The following is a 25,264-nucleotide window of genomic DNA, read 5'->3' on the forward strand; positions in this document are numbered from 1 at the left end:
GTCACGATTTGGAGTAAAAAATGTCCAATCAGACTTAAGATCTATCGTGCATCGGCATCGTGATCAAGAGTAGAAACTCACAATTTGGCCATTTTTTACGTGATCTGTCGTCACGATTCGTCGAAATCGGGCAAATTGGATGAAAAGTCGGTATGTGTGTGGGCACCTTAAAGCACTGCAGAATATGTTTGCGCTATATAACTGGTAATGAAATAAATGTACCAAAATGTTTTAGTAGACAAATAAAACACATTTGTTAAATCAAATTCGGTGAAAGTTAAATTCTGCACTTATTCTAGGAATTGCAGTTTACTATTTCATGGTGCGATAACATATAGCCTGGCTGACACATTTACCTAGTTTCCAGTAATAAGGATAATGGCATCTGATGATACATATCATCAACTTACTAAACTACTAACATACGGCAAAATGAGAACCTTCTCTTCTATGCCCATCTAGCATCTCCGTGTCATGTCCCCTCAGCAACCGGTAGCCCCCAGATGCCACAGCATCTCCATGACATGCCCTATGTGCCCCCCACAGTCTACCAGACATACTTCCCCCTACAACAGCCAGTTTCCCCACATGCCCCAGCATCTCCATGCCATGCCCTATGTGCCCCGAACCGACTACCAGACATACTTCCCAGTACAACAGCCAGTTTCCCCACATGGCCCTGTGTGTCCCAAGAGTCTCCCTTTCATGCCTCTTCCAGCGGTTTGCTCCCCACATAGCCCCGTGTGCAGCAAATGCCCCCAGCGTCTGCCTGGCATGCCCCACCACCACCAGCCTGCTTACCGACATGCCTATCAGCTTCTTACCCTACTCTATTCCATTCTGATGCAACTGTCATGCAGTCTGAAAAAACCTACGCTGCAGCTGCCCGACACAGGAGGCAGCAGAACCCAAAAAACTTTGTATCATAAGCACAATGAGCGGTCAGGTGATAGTCACATAATCTGAATCACGTGATCGTGTGACTCACGTTGATGAGATGAGTGGGGGGGAGACGTTGCATGCGTGCTGCCGACGGAGGAACGTCCTGCACAGCACGCAGCACACGCGCTCCTGTATACGGAAAACGCTGCGCGACGTCCTGTGAGTGGTGGAGACGCTGGAATCTCGGCGCATGCGCAGTGTTGTGGCCGCGGTGTACCGGGCATAATATGGATTCGGTGACACAGAGCAGCGGCTCAGAGTGAGTATGCTCCTAAGTGCAGTGAGCGGTGTCGGTGGCATGATCTGCATTCAGGAGGATCGCTGATAGGTCGATGTTTCCATCCCCGGGGGCAGACACATGAATGTGACATTGCAGGAGCTCCTGGATTATCCCGTGTATATATTTCTCTGCATATGGTGTACAGATATGTTCATATTCGGTGATAGATGGTAACGCTGCATGCATGTATACGGAACATACAAGCCAGTCTGCCCAGCAGTTCCAATAACACATGGAAAATAAGTATAAAATAATATTCTGCCTTATACAGCACTGTGACAGGTAATGTAGTGTACTACCCAGCTGTCATCTCTGCTTACCACCAAATATTGCTTTGATTTGCTAAAGTGCATATTATAGATGTGTCCTCATACACCTGACTGACCTGCTCCGAGAGGTGTAGCGCGCCGTCTTTTTCTTTAATGTCTTATTCGCAGACGCAGCGGTACGCCGCTCAGAGCGTACTACGTACACTGGGCTGTGACTTTTGCCGCACAGGAATTAGTTGTAAACACGAGTCGCAGATGAAGCACAATGGAGCTTTGCGTGAGAAAAAGCCGCAATCTCTGCATTGTAGCACTTTGTATACAACTCAGACTCCTACGCAGATGTACAAATGTTGCACCTAAAGTGATCAGTGCAATCTAGCAAAGTAGTTTTGTTGCTTCCAGTTTTATCTATGCAAATTTTGAGTGAAAGACGCTCCGCTTGGCTGAGTCACCTGGGACCAGATGCACTGAGAGGGGCTGTTTGGTACAACAGAAGCCACAGTGTATGAGGTCACATCTGTAAGAATTGTGTTTGTGTAAAACCTATGATTTGCTGTAGACCACTATTGTGAATATTATTGTGTTTTGTGTGTCTTTGTTCTGGTGACAACGCCTTTAGACACTTGCTTTGCAGGACCCGTTTCACTGCATGTATGTTTTGTCTGCATTGTTAATTTCATTTTACAGAATTGTTACTTACAGCACATCATATTGCAGCTAAATTAATCTGTTGTTCAAAGTGTTACAATTCTTAAAAGTTTGTCCTACATTAACTTGCACACAAAACACATTAGTGCATGCATTGTTACTTAAATCTTTTTTAGAGGAATTGTATTGCATGTACAGGCACATGCATCTGCTAATTTGCTATGCAAGCAAAGCTTTTGAAAATAGAATTCCCCATTAGGTGCCATGGTAACTGTAATCAACACCAAAGGTATGACCACCCCTGGGTTTTGTTTATTTTAATTGTAGATATTCACTACACATTCATACTTAACAAAAAAATGAAGTAATTAACTTCTTCTGTATAAAATGGAGAGTTGCATAGTAGAAAAGTCACTAAGCAGGTTTATACCAGTAATCATAATGTCCACACCTAAACTAATGATTCCATGAAGGGCATTGTTCAAAGTCATTTGTCTCTATTCTAGTTAGAGGTTTGCACTGTGCAATTACAATGTCATCTAGTTAAAGTAAAGTAGTTGCCTTGGTTAGATGAGTTTATAACCGTACCACTGAAGAATCCACCAAAGATAAAAATTGCATGCATGTCTTTTATTTATTTAATCTGCATACTGAACTATAGCTGTTGGACCTGAAACAGATTGGGTCATTGCACATCAATTGATCCAAATTCTAATTACTTTTTTTTTATTATTAGATTTCCCAATTTTAATTGCACTTTATATACTAAATGAGACATTAGAGATAACTACAAATCTTGAATTTTAAGTTTTTCTCATGTAGTTTTTGCGTTATAAGGGTTTAAAAATGTCAAAACTCGACAAATTTTGAGCATAAAAAAAATAAAATATTTTTTTTCAAGCTAGGATTAAGATATGTATTGAACTAAAGATTAAAATAAATAAATAACAGGCTTTATTTTTTATGCCACATGACTAAGTTTAAGGAAGTAAACATTTCAAGGTCACAGACTCAAACATGTAAAAACATATTAAAATGGTTTAAAATTTTCGAAAATGTTGTTTATTACATTATGCATCAATTTTGTCCATACCATATTTCAAAATGGGATCTTATAATTTTAGTAATTAGTGTTAATGTGAAAATTTCTGATTTTGTACTGTATTGTAGTCAACTATCACAAACTTTAAAAAAGTTGCATTGTTTTTAGATTTATTTTCTTAAATTTGTTCCATTAGCTCAGTGGTTCCCAAACTTTTTCAGTTCAAGGCACCCTTAGGGTCTCCTTCATTTTTGCAAGGCACCCCTAAGCCAAATTACATACCGAGCGTAACTTTTTGACCCAAGTAGTTGGGGCAGAATTACGTAAGTAGTATATAGGTTAGGACATAAATACTTATTAACTTGTTTTTTAAAAAACTTACACATAAATCCAAGGAAAAATATTATTTGAATTTTTTTTTCCTATAATATTTTCCTTTCCAAGAACAATAGCTGGCAATAATAGTGCCACTCATAGCTGTTTCCCCACACCCCCTTCCTATAGTTAGTATACAGTGCCAGTGCCACTCATAGCTGTTTCCCCACACCCCCTTCCTATAGTTAGTATACAGTGCCAGTGCCACTCATAGCTGTTTCCCCCCCCACCCTCCTCCCTATAGTTAGTATACAGTGCCAGTGCCGCTCATAGCTGGTCCCCCCCATCCCATAGTTAGTATACAGTGCCAGTGCCACTCATAGCTGTTCCCACCCCCCACCCTATAGTTAGTGTACAGTGCCAGTGCCGCTCATAACTGGTCCCCCCCACCCCATAGTTAGTATACAGTGCCAGTGCCGCTCATAGCTGTTCCCACCCCCCCACCCTATAGTTAGTATACAGTGCCAGTGCCGCTCATAGCTGGTCCCCCCCACCCCATAGTTAGTATACAGTGCCAGTGCCACTCATAGCTGTTCCCACCCTATAGTTAATATACAGTGCCAGTGCCGCTCATAGCTGTCCCCCCTCCCTCCTCCCTATAGTTAGTATACAGTGCCAGTGCCACTCATAGCTGGTCCCCCCCGTCCCATAGTTAGTATACAGTGCCAGTGCCACTCATAGCTGTTCACCCCCCACCCCATAGTTAGTATACAGTGCCAGTGCCACTCATAGCTGTTCCCACCCTATAGTTAGTGTACAGTGCCAGTGCCGCTCATAACTGGTCCCCCCCCACCCCATAGTTAGTATACAGTGCCAGTGCCGCTCATAGCTGTTCCCACCCCCCACCCTATAGGTAGTATACAGTGCCAGTGCCGCTCATAGCTGGTCCCCCCATCCCATAGTTAGTATACAGTGCCAGTGCCACTCATAGCTGTTCCCACCCCCCACCTTATAGTTAGTGTACAGTGCCAGTGCCACTCATAACTGGTCCCCCCCACCCCATAGTTGGTATACAGTGCCACTCATAGCTGTTCCCACCCCCCACCCTATAGTTAGTATACAGTGCCAGTGCCGCTCATAGCTGTCCCCCCTCCCTCCTCCCTATAGTAAGTATACAGTGCCAGTGCCACTCATAGCTGGTCCCCCCCATCCCATAGTTAGTATACAGTGCCAGTGCCACTCATAGCTGTTCACCCCCACCCTATAGTTAGTATACAGTGCCAGTGCCACTCATAGCTGTTCCCACACCCCACCCCATAGTTAGTATACAGTGCCACTCATAGCTGGTCCCCCCCACCCCATAGTTAGTATACAGTGCCAGTGCCACTCATAGCTGTTCCCACCCCCCACCCTATAGTTAGTATACAGTGCCAGTGCCGCTCATAGCTGGTCCCCCCCATCCCATAGTTAGTATACAGTGCCAGTGCCACTCATAGCTGTTCACCCCCACCCTATAGTTAGTATACAGTGCCAGTGCCACTCATAGCTGTTCCCACACCCCACCCTATAGTTAGTATACAGTGCCAGTGCCGCTCATAACTGGTCCCCCCCCACCCCATAGTTAGTATACAGTGCCACTCATAGCTGGTCCCCCCCACCCCATAGTTAGTATACAGTGCCAGTGCCACTCATAGCTGTTCCCACCCCCCCACCCTATAGTTAGTATACAGTGCCAGTGCCGCTCATAGCTGGTCCCCCCCCATCCCATAGTTAGTATACAGTGCCAGTGCCGCTCATAGCTGTCCCCCCTCCCTCCTCCCTATAGTTAGTATACAGTGCCAGTGCCACTCATAGCTGGTCCCCCCCATCCCATAGTTAGTATACAGTGCCACTCATAGCTGTTCACCCCCCCACCCCATAGTTAGTATACAGTGCCAGTGCCATTCATAGCTGTTCCCACCCCCACCCTATAGTTAGTGTACAGTGCCAGTGCCGCTCATAACTGGTCCCCCCCATCTCATAGTTAGTATACAGTGCCAGTGCCGCTCATAGCTGGTCCCCCCCATCCCATAGTTAGTATACAGTGCCACTCATAGCTGTTCCCACCCCCCCACCCTATAGTTAGTATACAGTGCCAGTGCCGCTTATAGCTGGTCCCCCCCACCCCATAGTTAGTATACAGTGCCAGTGCCACTCATAGCTGTTCCCACCCCCTACCCTATAGTTAGTATACAGTGCCAGTGCCGCTCATAGCTGGTCCCCCCCCCATAGTCAGTATAGAGTGCCAGTGCCGCTCATAGCTGTCCCCCCCTCCCTCCCACACCCCATAGATAGTATACAGACAGTGCCACTCGTAGCTATTCCCCCCCCCCCCAGTCCCCCCACCCTATAGGTTCCACGGGAGGTAACGTTTCCTACCTTTTACTACAGAGCTCCAGCGCCGCAGCCATTCCCTCTGATCCTCCAGCCCCAGCGTCAAAACAGGCAGCCCAGCCCACTGCCTGCTCCTGTGCAATCACATCTGACCACTGCACGTCATGCCTCCGGCTCCAATAGTGATAAGAGCAGCTTCCCCCCCGGCTGCGTCCTCCTCCTGTGACAGCACCTAACCACCGCCTCTGCTCCGGATCCAAACTTGATACAGATGATAGAAAAAAACTGGTAGCAGCTTATTTCGGGTCCGCGGCACCCTGGTGACAGTGCTGCGGCTCCCTAGGGTGCCGCAGCGCACCGTTTGGGAACAACTGCATTAGCTGTATTAATGTAACATCAACATTTAAGGTGCATTATGTTAATTGAGAATTTTGTTTCTCTGAAACTGAAAAAAATCAAACCTGAAATTATTTGGGTAATTGTTTTTTTTTAATGTTTTTTTTGCATGCATTGAAAATCTGTGTTTTGGAAAGTGGAGGTGTTGACCATAGTAAACTATCAGATTCTATCTATCATTTATCTACTATAGTCTAGATTAGAAGATGAATTAAATACTCTCACTGATTGCTATGAGCAGCGTCACTACTTTTTTCCTTTTCACTAATTTTGATAAGTGTTGGAGTGCTGTATCTCAGACCTATCCAGTGGCGTATTGTACTTACGGACTGCAGCCCCCCAGTAAATCTGCCACTCGCAGTAGTAGTGACTTCTCATTGGAAGCACTCCCTGCTGGTCATCCTCGCAGCCAGACAAGCAGTCCCCAGGGGAGTGATGTTTCTCCCCCCCCTAGTAATGCCAGTCTGGACTGCAACAGTAGAGAGAGTGCTTCCCATGGGATGCCACTCCCCTGCTATTACGGCAGCCCTATCTGGCTTCTAGGCAGGGCCGTTCGAGGCATGTTCGACCAGTGTGGTCGAACAGGGGCGCCACCCCAAAGAGGATGCACACCTACCAACATCGCAAGCCCCGCTGTTCCAGTCATGGGCCGAAGTGTCCCGCAGGTGGTCTGGTCGGGAGAAGTTGAATGGATGCTATGCGCGTGGCATCCACTCTGTGCTGGGGGATGCCCAGCTAGTGACGTATTGCTGGACTTTCCCCCAGCCTGACGTTACACGGGTGGCTTGCCATGCGGGCACGCCCCCAAATAACGTCATTCGAGGGCCACACCCCCATTTTCGGACGCGCGCGACTGAGGGCTGACAAATACCAATGCTTCACAGGACACGGCTATCCCTGGAGCATTCCCTAGAAGCCAGGCTACTTGCTAGCAGCGCCTGACTTAAGCCATGCTCCCTTATTTAGGCTCCGCCTCTCGTGGCCACCAGACTTGAGCCTCACCTCCTGGTGACATCAGCTGTCAATCACCGGGGTGGGAGGTAGGAGAGGGCTGCATAGGCTGCAGCCTTTGATGTACAGACCCCCTGGCCAGACAGGTAAGGTGCCGCTGCTGGACCTGTCAGATATGTTCAGAAGCGACTAATGCTGGGAAAACTGAAAAAAGCATGAACTGTTCAAAGGTAAGTACCCAACCGAGAAAATTGTGTTTTCAAAATTTACTGAACCGTGTCCTAAAAGCTGTGCTTTAGCAAGTGGAAGTGATCCACATTCTGTGTGTGTGTACCATTCATCACCATGTTAAAATAATAAGTTTATTAAAGGAGATAGTAATGGATGACGGGTCATCTTTGAGGGAATATAAAGTATGCCGAGCAAAAGTAATGTGTATGGCTGACGCCCACAGGATATATTGGCCGATCAATTGATCAGCCAATATATCTGCCAGTGTGTGCCCAACATTACTCCTATCATTGTAAATACTGTACACTCCTTTTATAGCTCAACAGCAAACTGCATACTACACCTGTCTTAAACAATATTAAAACTGTCATTAGTTTACATTTCCCAGATAACCACTTATTTGTGGCTCATGATGAAGCTCAGGGCCTGATTCAGATCTGGACGCTCTGACCAGAGCGCTCGCTGTGAATCAGGGCCCTCCTCTATGAAAATGGAGCGTCCTCCTGGATGCTCGTATAGCTGTGGGTGACCACCCACAGCTATAGCGAGCGTCCATGATGATGGTCGCGATGGTCAAAGACCATCGCGACCATCGGGCTTGCGACGGAGACCCTGCGGTAGGGTCTCGCTGCTGCAAGCCCTGGAGTGATTTTGGCTCTATCAGAGCCAAAATCACTCCCACTGACATCACTAGTGATGTCAGTGGGGCCGTCTTCAGACGGTGGGCGTTCCCATGGGAACGCCTCCGTCTGGCCGCCACGCCCCCGGCACGCCCACCAAAGGGGGCATGCTGTCAATCAACATTGACAGCACGCCCCCTTTGGTGCGAGACCCGGAGCGACAGCTTGGCTGTCGCAGTCCAGGTCTCGCGCATGCACACGACGGAGCTCCCTCCGTCGTGCGCATGCGCAGTGGGGCAACATCGACCCGTTTGCGAGCGTCCTTTGCTCGCGAACGGGTCTGAATGACCCCCTCAGTTCTTTCCTTGGAACAATGGTCAAACAACAGTGCATCACATTGCTGTCTGTTACATGGATCCAGATTGACACACAGAAGTTTTTTGTTCAATTGTGAGGGCTGCCGCTTGATTGGTGGACAATAAAAAGGTCCACACCAGATGTTCAATACATTCAGAATGTCGACCATCAATCTGTAGACATGTATTTAGGTCAAAGGGGTTGAATGGTTGACACAGTCAAAATGTCGACCCATTTTTTTTTTTTAATGCTTTTTATGGTTAGGCTAAAATAACAAAAAAAAAGTCAGCATTTTAGTATCAACATGTAAAATGTCGACTTTTTTGACGGTCGACTATTTAACCGTATTGCCCTAAATACATGTGTACAGAACAATGGTCGATCTAATGACCATGGAAACTTTTTTACTGTCTACATTCAGAACCAGTCAACCTTCTGGTGTCGACCTGCAGAATGTTGACCTTTTTATAGCGCACCCATTTATGAGTACTTATTACATAATACAGTAGCTGTACACTTGTATCAAGGACAATTGATTTCATTCCTCAAGAGCGATGCGATGCCAACATTGCAAAAGCTCTTCTACTGCTCTGATCAGCTGGAACAACTTCTCCAACCATCCCATAGTAACCATCTATTTTCATTTCCTAGACTATACACGATACATGATAGCTAGTGTTGCTATCTTCCACACTGCCACTTTTCCAGTTCACTGGATTGTCAGTGCATGCAAGGTCGAGGCCCTACCAACGCTAGAGCTCTGGATTTTCCTGATTCTAAACCTGTCAAAAATATAGATGTGTCCACGTGCATCTTACCTCTGTGTGCTACAAGTCGTGATAAACAACACGTGAGCGCTGTACGACTTTGATAGCGCCAAGCATCTTTTCATGCAACTTTTTACCTTCAAATGCGTCTTATTCGCACAGCAATGCGCAGTTATACGCAGAATATAGGCATGCCGCATATCACTTAATCAGCAGAAGCTGCTTGTGCATCCTATTCCCATCGCTGTGAAGATGCATTTGAAGGTAAAAAGTTGCACGAAAAGACGCTTGGTGCTACCAAGTCGCACCATGGCATGGCGCGACTAGAAGGATTGTTTAACGATCAAGGAAGTAAGATGTATGTGGACAAGTCTGTATTTGCTATGGTGACTTATAATATTGCCCAAATCATTTTTCAGGAATTAATTTTCTTCAGTTTCAGAAAAAATTCTTAACTTGGCAACACTGAAGGGTGCATTAGTCGTGTTCACTTAGGAGCACTGCGCTGATCAGTGAGGAGTGTAGATTTACATTTTGAAGGACAACATTTTAGAAGTTTATGTATCGCTATAGCAGCTGTATCGATACATTACATATAAAATTTTGCCCTTTTAAAATTTAAATATGTCCTCCTCACTGATCAGCACCCTGCACCTAGAGTGAGCACTAATTATATTATATCTTCAAGATATAAGAGTTAAAGAAACCAATTTATGGGAAAAACCCCAAGCTAATCAGCCCAGGCTAGGGATCTCAGGGGAGGTGGGAACACCCCTAATAAAGGGGTCCCCCCTTTCCTGAGCACCCTAGGCATAGGCTGAAGCCCAGGGGTGCAGGGGTAATAGTGGGAGTGATAAATATGTACTATTGGTTTTTACAGTGGGACTACAGGTGCCAGCAGGCCTGCCCTTTTTCTTTGTGGAACTACAACTGCCAGCAGGCGGCTGGCACCTGTTCCCCCACTGTAAAAAAACAAAACAAAAAAAAACAGTAAAATAATGACCGTACTCTCAAACTGTAGATAGTAAAATTTTATTACATACTAAACGCACTCACACATACTTACCCCTGTGATTGATCCCCTTGTCTAGTACAAATCCCAGGGTCGGTCCTCTTCTCCAGTAAAGTCCCAGCTTGGCCAAATAACAAACCGTATAGCCCGGACCCCTCGGACACTAGAGATGTAGGTGTTTCCACATACATCTCTACCCCGGTAAATGACAGAGACCAGGGATGCTGGGACCACCGTCGGTTCTTCTGGGATCTCCTGAGCTAATTGGGATTCCTCCCACCTTTCTGATTATCCAATCGTGATTATGACTACAAGATGAGACCCCAGTGGCTTTGTAGGAGCAGTGCTTCCTCCCCAAAAGCAGCTCTCAGTCAGTCATAACTCTCCTCCTGTTGCAGACCACTCTTGTAGTCTTGGAAAATTTTTCATGGCTCTCCAGTGGCCTCTGAGCACCATAAGTCATTTGTAAAGGAAGAAAACAAGCTGACTTCTGCGATGTGCCGTGCTGCTTATACCAGCGGTTCCCAAAGTGTGAGCTTATGCAGGGGTGCTGTAGGTGGGTGGTTTAACAGCATATAAACTGATAGGGTCGTGTGCTGCCTTTCTAAGCAGCCTGTGGCCATTTGCATAGCCGGCCCCATGCTGTGCTGCTGGCTCTCCAGTCTGTACCAGGCTAGGTATGAACAATTTATTTTATTTTTATTTATTATAAGTTATTTATATAGCGCACACATATTCCGCAGCACTTTACAGAGAATATTTGGCCATTCACACCAGTCCCTGCCCCAGTGGAGCTTACAATCTATATTCCCTGCCACATGCGCGCACACATACACACTAGGGATCATTTTTGCTGGGAGACAATTAACCTACCAGTATATATTTGGAGTGTGGGAGGAAACCAGAGTACCCGGAGGAAACCCACAGGGAGAGTATAAAGACTCCACACAGTTAGGGCCGTGATGGGAATTGAACCCATGTCCTCAGTGCTGTGAGGCAGTAATGCTAACCATTACACCGTCTGTGCTGCCCCCATTAAAAAAAAAAAGATAAACCTAACAGTCACTCATCTGCAGTGGAGGTATAGAATGTATCAGACATGAAGATCAATCTTTCCACAATGTCGCTCTTCCTGACCCATATGTAAACCAGGCTACTGTGTGTATTTCAGTGACTGTCATGTGAATTTGAGAGTCGTGATTTCACTCTCCTGTTCAACTGCTTATTTACAACATGTAGCTTTGCAGATATTCCTTTATATCTTGCTGATATACTTTTACTGTCCTCTGATATATTTAGAGAAATGTATTGCTTCAGATCCTGATAAAAAATAATCTAGTTGCTTGTTCTTTACAAGGGTAGTGTTATTGCTGTCCTTATAGTATTGCTAATATGAGCTTTCTAGAGATAACATAAGCCCTTTGTAAAAGTAAGTCAGTATATTTACCAAGTTGACATATTTCATGTTCTATAGCTCAGATCTGTGCTAGAATAGTGTGTAATGTGATTTATAACATCATGATCCCGTGATACGCTTGTTGTTGTACTGTATGTGTACGTCACTCTGTAGCACATACTTCCTCTGATCTCATTGTGCGATGTTGCCATTACAGGAATACTAGCATGCATGCATGTTGTTGGATTAGGTGTAAATCTTCGTTTTTACTACCTCTTGTTATGCTTATCCTGCATAAGCTGGGTACACATCAGATGATGTGTACCCAGCCGAACGCCACAGGTGACAGGACCCGGCAGATACACCTTTGCCGATGCTGTGTCTGACGGGGAGGGACGCGCCATGCTGCATTTTGCAGCATGGCATTGTTAGCGACGTCCGCCATTGGTCCTGAAGTAGGGCTGACCTGGGATCTCGCTAGTGACCTGTGGGTGTGTGCATATTATGGGTACACACTACCAGGGGTCTTCAAACTTGGCCCTCCAGATGCTGTGGAACTACACATCCCAGCATGCACTGCACATAGTTTTAGCATGCTGTTATATCAAAAAGGTGGCAGTGCATGCTGGGATGTGTAGTTCCACAGCAGCTGGAGGGCCAAGTTTGAAGACCCCTGCACTAGACTATGTACCCGATATCTCTCCAATCCACGGGATCGGACGACATATTGTCTAGTGTGTACCCAGCTTTACTCTTACCCGATTCAATTTGCATATTTTTTTTTTTATCCTGTCAGTTGGATGTATACCTGTACTCTTGTTAATACTGTATTGATTTTGTGCACTCGCCGTGAGAAGGTGTTTGCCAGTGTAAATAATTTGATAGGTTTGCATCTGATTTTGTCTCACATCGATATAGTTGTAAATAAGTCACTTTGTTTTCTGCAGGTTACAGGCTTAGGAATAGTCTGATAACTTTTTGTCACAATGGCTCAGTTTGGAGGACAGAAGACCCCTCCGCCATGGGCCACCCAATTTACAGCGACCGCTGTATCTCAACCAGGTAAACCGCTCCCCCATTTTAATGGATTTTATTATTTTGTTTTGTGCTGTAACTATTCTGTATAGTCTGTAAACCTGGTTAATTGAGCCTTAAGTACTTAAAATCATGACCTTTTATTAGAGATGTGATATGTGCCTAATCTAGTCATGTACAGGCTTGTGGTCTAAATTTATAATCAAAACTGCAGCAGATTAATTCGCAAGGAATCCGTGACCTCGCCAGGGGTTTTTCTGACTTACTCATGAAGCATGACCAATATTCACAACAATATTCACACAATTTTAAAGGAGATTATTATGGTGTCCTATTTATATGCCACCAACATTTCCTACAGTGCTATGCAAGTACTATAAATTGAACAGGTATTAGTCCTACATAGAAGTACAAGCCAGCAAAAGTGTTCATTTGCCTATAAAGTAGAAAATATGATGTAGCACTCACAAAGGGATATTTAATAATTTAGACTTTCTCAGCATACAAATGTGGACTAAGGGAATGATTCGACACGGATTGCAATTGCAGCCGCATACACAGATTGGCCAATTGTTGCGTACTGCGTATGCACCGCACTGCGATTATTCACGCAGACAGGAATTCATCGCAGAGTGAGTGACAGGCTGTGAGCATTTGGGGGGGGGGGGGGGGGGAGTGGATGGAGAAACGCAGACGTGCCTGTCCATTTGAACGCCGTTGCATAAATTAGCCACTGACTTTGCTTACGCAGCTTGAGAACTCACTGCGTGCGACGAGACTTGCGATTTCTGCAACGGGTCAGACCTGCTGTAATTGTGCGGGAGGGGCCGATGTATACGTAGGACTGCGAGTTATTACAGATGTGATAAAGCAGCGGTGGGCGCCTCTATGCTGGCTGAGCAGTGGCAGACATTAGCATATTTTCGCAGCTGTATTGTGTGCAATTACGCAGGTGTGATCCGTGCTGAATCAGGCCCTAAAACCGTTTAACTGGTCTTGTGTGTGAGAGCTTACAATCTAAAAGACCATGATGGAGTAGGAGTGTGTCTTTGAGAAAGTTTTTAAACACTGTTGTGTTAGAAAGCTTAAAGATAAGATGGTGTAAATAAGTGTAAAATAATAGCTATTTGTCTATCATCCTCTCTGGCGGACGCTGCATATCTAGGCAATGGCTATAGGGGCCGACACAGGAGTATAAGTACTAAAATAATTGTGAACCTCCACCAGACCTCAGTTTTTATTTAGTACCTTGGAGTAAGTCATGTTTTAGATTGCTCTTAGGTTTTTAATTTATTTCTTTTTTTTTTACACTGCGCCTGTTTACAGAGCTCAGTGCGCTTGTTAGAGCAGGACATAGCAGCTGAAGCGTCCTCCCGCTCTGTGATCGGACCCCGTGGTAAGTCACGGCTACACTGAATAAGCGGTGTCCGGGGCTCTACCATCACAAGGACATGTATCTGGGCTCTGGAGACAGGTAGGGCAGCCACAGCTTACCTCCGTGGTAATTCTGGGCTGCAAACTAGCCACGCTATTCATCCGGTACACATCATCTTTCAGGTTGATCCTGTTCCCTCTGTTGGGCTCACTTAGCTGTGGGTTATGGGGACATTAGAAGCTTTTAAGCACTTTACAGCCTGTACTCAGCCCATTCCCAGTAGCATGGTGAATCCTCCCCCCAGGCCTACTCGGCTGGTTTCACCAGACGCTTCGGTGCCATATTTCCCTTACTAACTCAGAAAAGGCAGCAGCAAGTATTTCCGCACTGAGGGACCTGCAAGGGGATGTTTTGGCTATTATGGGGGGGGGGGGGTTTAGACCCTGACTGTCAGCGGAGTGCAGGTTGTTTGGAGGTTAATGGGGACTACATCTGTCCTTTAGGGTCAATCAAGGACCGATTAACTCATTGTAAGTCTGATGTCAGTAATGCAGCTCTAGAGAAGTTCTACAAAAGTTTGCCAGGAGAACATTGTAAGCAACGGTATGCAGTTATGCAGCCGCCAGTCACAATCCCAACGGCAGAATGCCGTCTAGGGATTTATGACAGGCGTCGAGGTACTGACACCTGTCATAATCCCGATGCTGGAATTAAGGACGATGCAGGCCAGAACGAGGTGAGTATGGGGCGCCCGTCCTTATAGCCGCGGGAGGGGGGGTTAGGTTTAGGGAACCCCTGAGGGGACTTAGGGTTAGGTTAGGGGAAGGAGCGGTTAGGCACCCCTGGGGGGAGGTTAGGGCTAGGCACAACCCAGGAGGGTTCGGGGAGGGGGGAGAGGTTTTAGGCACCCGGTGGGGGGGGAGGCTGGGCACTAGGAGGGGAGGTTAGGCACCCCTAAAGGAGGGTTAGGAGGGGAGGGTTAGGGTACTTACCTCACGCTGTCGGGATTTCCATATGTCAGGCTCACAGTGTCGGGATTTGAACCGGCGGCTAAACAATCCAATTCTGTAAGCAACATGTACTGAGAGGAGCTTAGTGTTTGGTTGGGAGACTCTTTAGAGTTGAGTTCCTTCTTCCTAAAGATCAGGAGCTTATGGCAAAGCACCTCAGCCAGCAAATCATATGTCTCTATCTGGGGGTCCTATAGTAGTTTTTGGGCCTCTGGTTTTACTAACCTGATTGAGCATGTGTTGTGACCAGTTGCATGGTGAGCTATTGCAGAGGTCTCTTGTTTACTTGGGTTAATCAGTAGCAAGACAGGCTTCAGCTAGTACATAATTCTTAACTTCTATTTTTGGGATGCTTGGGGGCATATTCAATTATTTGCCATGTTTGGCTGCGCACTTTACAGAAAATTTCTGGAGAGCAACAGATATTATTTTACTGCACACCCCTTGGGGTGCCAGATCAAATGCACAATGTTGCAGTCATGATCAGTTGCCATTACGAGCACATCACACAAAATTGAATTGGCCCCTTAGTGTCTCTTCAATTCAGAATGTCAGAGAGGAAACACTGTGGGTTAATCTCTGCTTATGTTGGTTATTTGATTGACTTGTTGTAGTTCTAATAAAGTTTCCTGATGACAATTATATGGCACTAGGAATGTCGCATAGGTAGCATTGGTCACTCAGTCAGGCTTTCATGAATTTGTATTTTTCATGTTTTTCACCCCCTGAATAATATACTGTGATGTTTTGTTTTTAGCACCATTAGGTGTCCAGCAGTCCTCCATACTTGGGGCTTCCCCCACGATTTATACTCAGCAATCGGCACTTGCAGCAGCTGGCCTAAGCTCCCCTTCTCCAGCAAGCTACCAACTCACTCAGACTGCAGCATTGCAGCAACAGGCGGCAGCCGCTGCCGCCGCAGCCGCTCTCCAGCAGGTAAATCTCACTCTCTTTTTGTAAGCTTTTCTTGCAATATACTGGTAAGCTTGGCTAGTAAAACTCCTTTCTAGACTGCAGGTGGTCTCACATTTAGGGCCATATTCAATTAGGCTGCGAAAAAGTCATCATTTTCGCCAATTTCAATTATCCCCGTATTCGATTTCAAAAACTTTTCGTAGGTTCGAAAAGTCTTTAAAAAAAAATGGGGATAACTTTTCACCATGTTTTACATGGCGCAAAAAAAGTGCAGAATTGGGGTTTAGGGGTGCATGCTTAAAAAAAAAAAAAAAATAGCGTGCACCCCTGGGAATAGCCCTTAAAAACGAACTGTGTCAAAATAAGTTTAGAAAAAAACTTGGGACACCCCAAAAAATGTTTTTAAATTTTGGGGTACAAAAAAAATAAAATTGGGGAACAGTGTTTAAAAATAGCCCAATAGGTTCAGGGGTATTCTGTAAGTATGCGGCAGGTGTTTTCTAGAATAGGCTATCAGCGGCAGGTGCATTTTTGCAGAATTTTATTTATTTTTTTGTTTTTAAAAGTGGTTCGATCAAATTTGGGGTACATGAAAATCGGTACTATCATATTTTTAAGTCCCTAAACTAATTTTTAAAGAATTCTGCAAAAATGCACCTGCCGCTAATAGCCTATTCTAGAAAACACATGCCGCATACTACGCCTGAACCTATTTCGCTATTTTTGAACACTGTTCCCTTTTTTTTTTTTTGTCCCCAAAATTGTAAATGATTTTTTTGAGGTGTCCCAAATTTTATTTTTTTACTTTTTTTTTTTTGTGTGCAGATTTCGTTTTAAGGAGGCATTCCCAAGGGTGCAGGTTTTTTTTTTTTTTTTAACCTAGCACCCCTATGCCACAATTCTGAATTATTATTTTTTTTTCGCCTGCTAAAGGCAGGCGAAAATTAACCCCATTTTTTAACATTGTAACTGAATACGAGGATATTTCAAATAGGCGAAAATGACGTCATCAGCGATAAAAAATTATCGCTGATTCCGACATATGTGATTAATTAAAGTTATTTTGTTTTTATTTCAGCAATATTCTCAGCCCCAGCAAATTTACAGTGTACAACAACAGGTTTGTGGACATTATTTTGTTTTTGCCTTTTGTTCATAGCCTTGAAATCTTGAATTTGTGAAGTGAAAAAAAAAATATATATATGTGTGTGTATATATAATATAATATAGTGTGTGTGTGTGTGTGTGTGTCCCGCGCTTTGCTTTTCGTTTGTCCCAGCTCTTCAGGGATCTTCAAGGGGTGGGTGGGTGGGTGTGTGTGTGTGTGTGTGTGTGTGTGTGTGTATTACATGTATGTATGTGTGTGTGTGTGTGTGTGTGTATATATATTATATTCTGAAAAGGTTTTTAACCCCCTAAATAGGGGATGTAGTTTAAATCCCGGCTGTCGAGAAACTGACACTGGAATCCTGACACCAGTCAGAATCCCTGCGTCTGCATCCCGACGGTAGATAGTAGGGTAATGCACTAAGAGGGGAGGTTGGGTTTAGGCTGCAGGGGGTAGCTGGGGGAGGGGGGGGGGTTAGGTTTAGGTAGCACGGAGGGAGGGTTAGGCTTAGGGGCAGGATAAGGGTTAGGATACTTACTGACTGGTGTCGTTATCCTAACCCTTTCAAGATTCTGACTGCCGGCATCACGTACCCAACCTCTTACATAGATGTGTTCCAGACCGTATTTTTAATGTGAACCAGTAGACTCTTGCATAAATTTACATAAATCTATTACGTTTAAAATGTACTCTCTTCCTTATCCTGATAGTTACTTATTTCCAGCGCTGGTACTGACTGCTAATGCAAACAGCCTTCACCTGTTTGGGATGCGAATTGGCGGCTTGCGTGTCCCCGTGTTTCACCCTATTCAATTGCAGAACAGGCAAAAAACGGAGATCAGCGAATGCATAACAGATGGAAAGTACTGAATAGAATGGGGAATCAGTCTGTACCCCAAAATAAGATGCACTGACACTGGATATCATTACAGATGTGTACTATTAGCCCTAATAAACGTACTCTGTGTCCTTAGGTTGTGTTAAAAGCTTTCTAGAAGCTTTCTTTTTTTTTTTCTAATGAAAGTGGTGAAGACTGATAGAAAACAATATTTTTTGGTGAAAGTGAATAGTCCAGTCACATTTGGGGTACTTGAAAATGGGTGCTAGCATATTTTTGTGTCTCTAAAGTGCACTTTTAAAAAATTAGAAAAATCCACCTGCTGCAAGCACCTGCGATCCTAAAAACACCTGCCCCATCCAAACAGCCCCCCAAGAAACCTATTTCGCTAGTTTTTATCTTTGTCCCCCCACTTTTTAATTTTCGACCCAAAAATGACATCTCTTTTGGGGTGTTCTCAGGTAATTTTTTGGGGGGGCTGATTCCTCCTTTGGGGGAGGGGTGTCCAAATTCCCAACATTTGCACCCCAAAATAGAGATTTTGCACTTTTTTCCGCCTGCCATTCGTTGGAGATACTTTTCCGCCTGTTACAGTGCATTGAGTTTCTGCGTACGTGAAAACGACCTGGAATTGAATTTGGAGATAAAACGCAAACATGCGAAAAGCGGCAAAAGGTGAAACTTTTTCGCGGATTATGGCTTTTCGCGTCTAATTGAATCCGGCCCAATTGCTTAAAAACCAGGCATGTCAAACATGCAGGCGGCCCCAGAGTGTGAGCTCACATATATATAATATGCGGCCCACACCCCTGCCACGATCGGAGCACAGCTCCGATTGGGCAGTGTTTACTATTACAAGCTGGCATCAGTGGTCTATGAAGCGATCAGACGCCTCTGATCGCTTCAGAGGCCAGTGTTGTAGCACACTGGTGACTTCATGGCGTCACCCGCGTCGCCTGCGAAGAGCGGAGCCTGCGTCTGCCGCTCTGGATCTAATTAGAGCCAGGCAGCGTCTACACGGGACGGCGTGGACTGGAGCGGTGCTCAGCGGCCGTTGTGAAGAAAGGTAAGTACTGCACAGACAAGTGAGTGGGGCCTGTTCTATACTGGGAGGGGGCATTACTGGGGGCACAACATAAGGGGATTACTGGAGGCTCTCCATAAGGGGCATTACTACTGGGGGCTCTGCATAAAGGGGATATACTGGAAGCTCTGCATAAGGGGCATTACTGGGAGCTCTGCATAAGGGGCATTACTGGGGGCTCTACATAAGGGGCATTACTGGGAGCTCTGCATAAAGGGGCATTACTGGGGGCTCTGCAGAAGGTGCATTATTGGGGCCACAATATAAGGGACATTACTGGGGGCTCTGCATAAGGGGCATTACTGGGGGCACAACATAAGGGACATTACTGGGGGCTCTGCATTTGGGGCATTACTGGGGGCTCTGCATAAGGGGCAGTGCTAGGGGCATTACTGGGGCACTGCATAATGGGCACAAATTCAGGGGGCATTGCAAAAGGGGCTGTAATACAGGGTAGAATTGCATAAGGGGCACTACTACAGGGGGGCACTGCATTGGTTTTTATTAATAATAAACCTTTCAAACTTGCATATAAGACTTTTTTTTTGTTTTGTTTTTGTTTTGTTGCGGCTCACACTCTGGTAGACCTTGAATATTCGGCCAGGTTGGTATTTTAAGTTTGACGTGCCTGGTTTAAACAATAGATCTACATATAGGGTATATTTTAAATTATTTGAGATGTGACTTTTGACGTGTGTTTACCCCTCTGTATCAGGGGACTAATTAATAGAGCCTGATAACTGTTTTTATGTGTAAATCTATTCACCATATTGTATGTGTATTATGAGGTTGATACTGCTCTGTCTTGTAACAGTGCAAAGAGCGAGCTTGTTTCGTTGGCTAACAGGTTTCCAGGCTAACCGAATTGCTCTGTATCTGCTTAATGAGGAGCTGGGTGAGCCATTGACATCACAGCAAGCATAGCAGGCATGTTGTGCTTTGCATTTTTAACTTTTTATCCTATAGGAAAGTTGGTAGTACACCATTGCTAAACGCTGGGAGATTCAAGTGTCGTTTATTTTAATGGTAGGTTTAATGTGGTTTTCATCAAAATGTAGACTTTCCAGCATTTCAATATTCATAACTTGATGTTTTTTTCTCCTAACACTCCTTAGTCTCCCCCCTCTCTAATAGGCATACTGAAGCCATGGGCAGCATTGGAAAAATGTATCAGATTTTTAACTTTGAATAGTTGCAAAATTTCTCCTGTCATGTACCCTGAATACAATGTAATTTAATACATGCTCAACTGCAAATTATCCCTGGATAATTTACATTTTTATAATGAATACTTTAGTTATATGGAAATCATCTCCTTTTTGTGATGCAATGTAAATGATGTGGCTGTCGCTTGCATTAATGGGCTTATGCTACTGTAAGGAAAGCACGATTAAATGTTCCTACAGTTCAGGTTGTTTTATTTTCTGAAATAGATTTGAAGGCCTCGGCAGGCACCAGTGCTAGGGTTTGCGCTTTAGGGGGTGCTACTTTATTTGATAGTTTGGTTCTGGTTTTCTGTAAACTACTAGTACCTGTACTGACGTGGTCTGTATGGGTTACATTCTATTTTCATACATAGGTTATTTGCTGGCAACAACAAAAACGTGTTTTTCATGGGTTATTTATGTTGTATGAAAAATGTATTTAAATTGGCTTTTTTATATGCTACACATGTTGTGTAAAAAGGGTATTTTTTGAAACACCATATACAGTAATATTGGTTTTCCATTAAATAACCTAAGTCATAGTGGTTGTGTAAACTTAGTTAAAGCATGTTAGAAGAGCACATAGGGCAGTATTCAATTGTTTCACCCCCTTTATGTGCCCAACAGGAGCTATTCAATTGTTGCTCCTGTCGGACGCGATCAGCTGCCAGCGCATCACTTCAGCTCACAGCCCCAGGGGGGTGCAAACTGAAATGGGCGAAAAGTGACCTGTATGGGCACCCAAACAGCACTTTTCGCGATCGCGTCCAGCACTTTGCTCGGGGGTAGCCATTTTACGCGGCTAAACCCGACCACTTTGGGCACGATCAGCACGAAAAACAGCAACAATTGAATAGCGCCCCTCGATCTCCCGTCACTTTAGACGTGAGATCGGGCGTACTATAACAATTGAATACTGCCCATACTGTTTTGCATTCAGTAGAAGGCAGTAAAACTGCACATGTGAGAACTTTGTACTGATTCTGCTGCAGATTTCCCCCCAGAACTATCCGCCTTGGGAGGAAAATACACCCATTGTACCGTATGTACATCTAACATTTCACTATCACAGTGACGTCAATCTGAATTCATTTTATAGCACTATCCTGATGACCATTCTTTATTATTCCAGTTGCAACAGCCGCAGCAAACATTGATAACTCAGGTGAGTACTCTGAGTTCTGTTTCCCAGCTGCACTGTGCTGTGTTCACTGGATGTTTTGGTAGCGATATTGAGTGGTGCCATTATTTTCCCTGTTATTCTTTTTTTGTAGCCAGCTGTTGCCTTACCTACAAGTCTTGCCCTGTCCACTCCACAGCAGACAGCACAGATAACCGTTTCTTACCCAACTCCCCGTTCTGGTCAGCAACAAACTCAGCCCCAGAAGCAGCGTGTTTTCACTGGGGTTGTTACAAAGCTCCATGAGACATTCGGCTTTGTGGATGAAGATGTGTTTTTCCAACTAACGTATGTATTTAAGTTAGTGTTGAATATCCTGCAGAGCTCTGTTGAGTGTCGTGATTCTACCTATGATATATAAGAAGTATGACTTACATCTTAAATAAGTGCACTGGTTACATGTCCGCACATTTTTACCTGGCATACAGGGTGGTGGCTGCAAGGTCTTTGCAGGGGGCTAAGAAGTTGAATATACACCAAATCATGATTGCTACTTCCTAGGTCAGAACAATGCAATGTATAATAGTTAGGCTTTTGAGGTTCTGTTACTAGATCTTTATACTTAATTTATCTATTTTTTAGTTTATCTATAAATATCAGTTATTTTGTTTGTTTCTGCAGAGCTGTTAAGGGAAAGTCACCACTGGTTGGAGATCGAGTTTTAGTAGAAGCCACCTACAATCCTAATATGCCATTTAAATGGAATGCACAGAGGATTCAGACCCTTCCTAACCAGGTGACTGATTTGTACCAGCTGTTCTGTCTTCTGCTAGTCTTCCCTTATTGTGTAGTTTATTTCTCCTGCTTACACAGATTATACTTTTTCTGCAGAACTCCGCTCCTGCACAGCCTTTGATAAAGACCCCTACAGCGGTAATGCCGCCCGTGGCACAACAAGCTGCGTTTGGGGTTCAAACACAACCCCCTCCACAAGCACAAACTCTGTTGCAGGCACAAATATCAGCTGCATCACTAAATCCTTTACTTCAGGCACAACCTTCCCCTCTATTACAGCAACAGCAGCCAAAAGGTGAGTTTTACTCTCCTGCTTAAACCACATACTCGCCTTGTACAGGTATACTCAAGCTGGCTATCATTATGGGACACATTCTGAGCCACGCGTAATGCCGGTGTTGCAATTTTTTGTATCAGTGCATGCATGAAAATGCCTGAAGACTCACATTGTGCATGTGTTACAGAGTGTACGCACAAAGGTGCTGTTGTGATCGAGACAGCCTGTATTAGAAATGTTTTGGAATAGGAATGGGGAGATGGCTAGAAATACACGTAAAAATGGTCCGTTAAGTGAGCGTTATGGGAGTGTCGCGGGATTGTCAATGCAAGCTGATTCATTCTGACACACATCCGCTGGCATAGGAGGACATGGTCAGACCGATAACCTGCACCTGCCAAAGGCTTTGGTACAAGTTTCGATGATGTGATCAATGGATTCACCAATCAGTGTAACAGAGTGCACAAACACTAAACGTAGTGTCTCAGCCCTTGCACATTCCGTCACACGGATGTATATGAGGACAGGTCTTTGTAAAGGCATTTGCATAAAGTCACAAAAGAATGGCCGCCAATTAACGCTGCTGCATGCGACTCCAAATCCGGACCTATTTTTGTGGTCTAGATTAATGCATTTAGCTTCACTTTATAGAGAGCACATCTGGGGAAGTCTGTGATTTCTTGGTCATTAAGCATAGTTCTGAAATATAAGCTGGATGGATGAAAGCATCCTGCATGTTTTTGGATTTGTGTTTGTAAATGACTCCTAGATTACTTGTGTCATAAAGTGCATAACTGCACTGTCTGTGATGCCAATGCCGGATGTGTCTGTTTTTGTGTAAAAGTCCCAATTTTTTTGCTGTGAACATAAAATCCCAGGGTGGGCGTGCACATGCCTTATTATGTACTGATTTACAAAACTCTGGTATTATTTTGAGACTAGATTATATATTTGTATCTTTTATTTATATGGATCCACAATGTGCCCAGCAGTAATTAACAGTATAATTGTACATCAATACATAAGAAAACTATTTGGAAAAAGGACCACACGTAGAGTGGAGAGTATGGGGGAAGTGAGGGGGATGATAGAGTTGCTCGTTATGGCTAGAAAAGCATGTAATGAAGATTTGCAATGGGTGAAGAGTAGTAGGAATTACAACAGCATTCGGTGATCCTGTACACAACAAGTGGGCAGACAACCAGGTTGAGTCGCTGGTGGGGGATGAGCGATAAGGGAGCAGAGGGTGCACTGGTGACAGGAGGGGAGAATAAAGGCCCTGCCTGTGAGTGCTTACAGTTAAAGGGAGGGCTGTAACCAGGAGGGTGACCTTGGAAAATAGAGTCGGCAGTAGTTTAGATGGTTAAAGTAATGAGTTATGAGAGGCTGACATTCTTTTATGAAGCTGTGGACTCTGGAAAAGCATCTGATAGGGTAGTACTAAAGGTAGTGTGTCCCAGAGCAGTGGGGCAGCATGGGAAAAAGCATGGTTGTGGGAGTGAGAGGATATGAGTTGAGGTGGTGGAAACTGGAGAAGGGTAGAGGGAGGGCGTGTGAATAGAAATATGGTTGGAAAGGGAGGGAGTTATTGATTATATAAATGAGGTTTAATATATGGAGCGTGTGGAATTCCCTGTTTTATCTGGGCCACAAAAAGTTTCATCAGAGATGGTGGAGACCAGGCTTCAGTCTGTACCTGGTAGATTGGCTGAGATACAGGATACATCATCAATTATACAGGATAGTTCACATCTAGGCACAGTCCTATCTAAGTAATAAAACACTCATACATATTGAAGACTGTCTTGGTCACCTCAAGCTCACTTATTTTATGCTGTAATTGCGGTTAATCGGAGTAGTGGGTTTGCCATAATATCCCCTTAATCCGGGACCCCTATGATTTACACAGGTTCTGTGGCTGATTAATACACCAGGTGAAGTCCAGGCTTGAGCTTAGCCAGCCGCAGAATCTGTGTAATTCAGGTGTCCCAGATTAATGGGATATTATGGCAAGCCTAATTCTAGGACGAAAAGTTGAAATGAAGCATTGGGTAATATAGTGGACTTTGAATGGATGTTCTTACTCATTACACCAGGGATGGGGAACCTCAGGCCCGGGGGCCGTATAAGGTCCGCGGAATCATTTGGTCCGGCCCTCTGAGCTTTTTTATGGTAGCCTCATCTGGCTTGCAGGGTGCCTAGAATGGCACACTGCAGCCAGAATCTATGCAGCAGTGCCGTCTGGAGCGTCCTTAGGACCAGTGGCGGTTCTAGGGGCGGGCTAACAGGGCCGTCGCCCGGAGCGCTGGCCCCTAGAGGGCGCCGCTGAGTCCCCAGAAGTTTTAAAAAAAAAATCCCCATAAGGAAAAAAAAAAAAAACAGCGCTGGTCCCCACCGCGTTGCCAAATATCAGCGGGCACCTGGCTCCCTCCCTGCAGCGGCAGCCGAAGCTCACTCCTGAGCTCATGCTGTCGCAGAGAGCACTATGGGAGGGACGTCATGACGTCTCTCCCATAGATCCATGGAGCCGGAGCTCGCTCCTGAGCTCCGGCTCCAGCAGAGAGCACTATGGGAGGGGCGTTTTGACGTCTCTCCCATAAATCCACGGTGGAGCCGCAGTTGGACCGGACGGCAGCGGACGCATGAGCGGGGCCTAAGGTAAGTATTGTGTTTTGTATTTTTTATTTTTCAGAAGGGAAGCATGGGGGCATGTCTATAAGGGGGCATTACTACTGGGGTCATGTCTATAAGGGGGCATTACTACTGGGGGCATTACTACTGGGGGCATTACTACTGGGGGCATTACTACTGGGGGCATTACTACTGGGGGCATTACTACTGGGGGCATTACTACTGGGGGCATGTCTACAAGGGGGCATGTCTACAAGGGGGCATGTCTACAA

At 45.0% G+C, this 25,264-nt stretch overlaps 1 protein-coding gene across 3 annotated transcripts in view; it reads left to right on the forward strand.

Moving 5' to 3' along the window:
- The first annotated feature begins 1,040 nt into the window (after positions 1 to 1,040).
- Positions 1,041 to 25,264, forward strand: part of CCAR1 (cell division cycle and apoptosis regulator 1) — an 86,145-nt gene continuing 61,921 nt past the window's right edge. Inside the window, exons 1-8 of one of the 3 annotated variants that reach the window (XM_088476050.1) lie at positions 1,041 to 1,201; positions 12,547 to 12,661; positions 15,777 to 15,955; positions 17,013 to 17,054; positions 21,269 to 21,334; positions 21,444 to 21,637; positions 21,971 to 22,085; positions 22,181 to 22,379. In XM_088476050.1, coding sequence (XP_088332176.1) covers positions 12,586 to 12,661; positions 15,777 to 15,955; positions 17,013 to 17,054; positions 21,269 to 21,334; positions 21,444 to 21,637; positions 21,971 to 22,085; positions 22,181 to 22,379 — 871 coding nt within the window. In that variant the 5' untranslated portion in view covers positions 1,041 to 1,201; positions 12,547 to 12,585. The other 2 variants (XM_088476066.1, XM_088476058.1) reach the window with 2 other exon arrangements.

Source organism: Taudactylus pleione, unplaced genomic scaffold (genome assembly GCF_031769625.1).
Source record: "Taudactylus pleione unplaced genomic scaffold, aTauple2 ptg000016l, whole genome shotgun sequence".
NCBI classification, from domain to species: domain Eukaryota; kingdom Metazoa; phylum Chordata; class Amphibia; order Anura; family Myobatrachidae; genus Taudactylus; species Taudactylus pleione.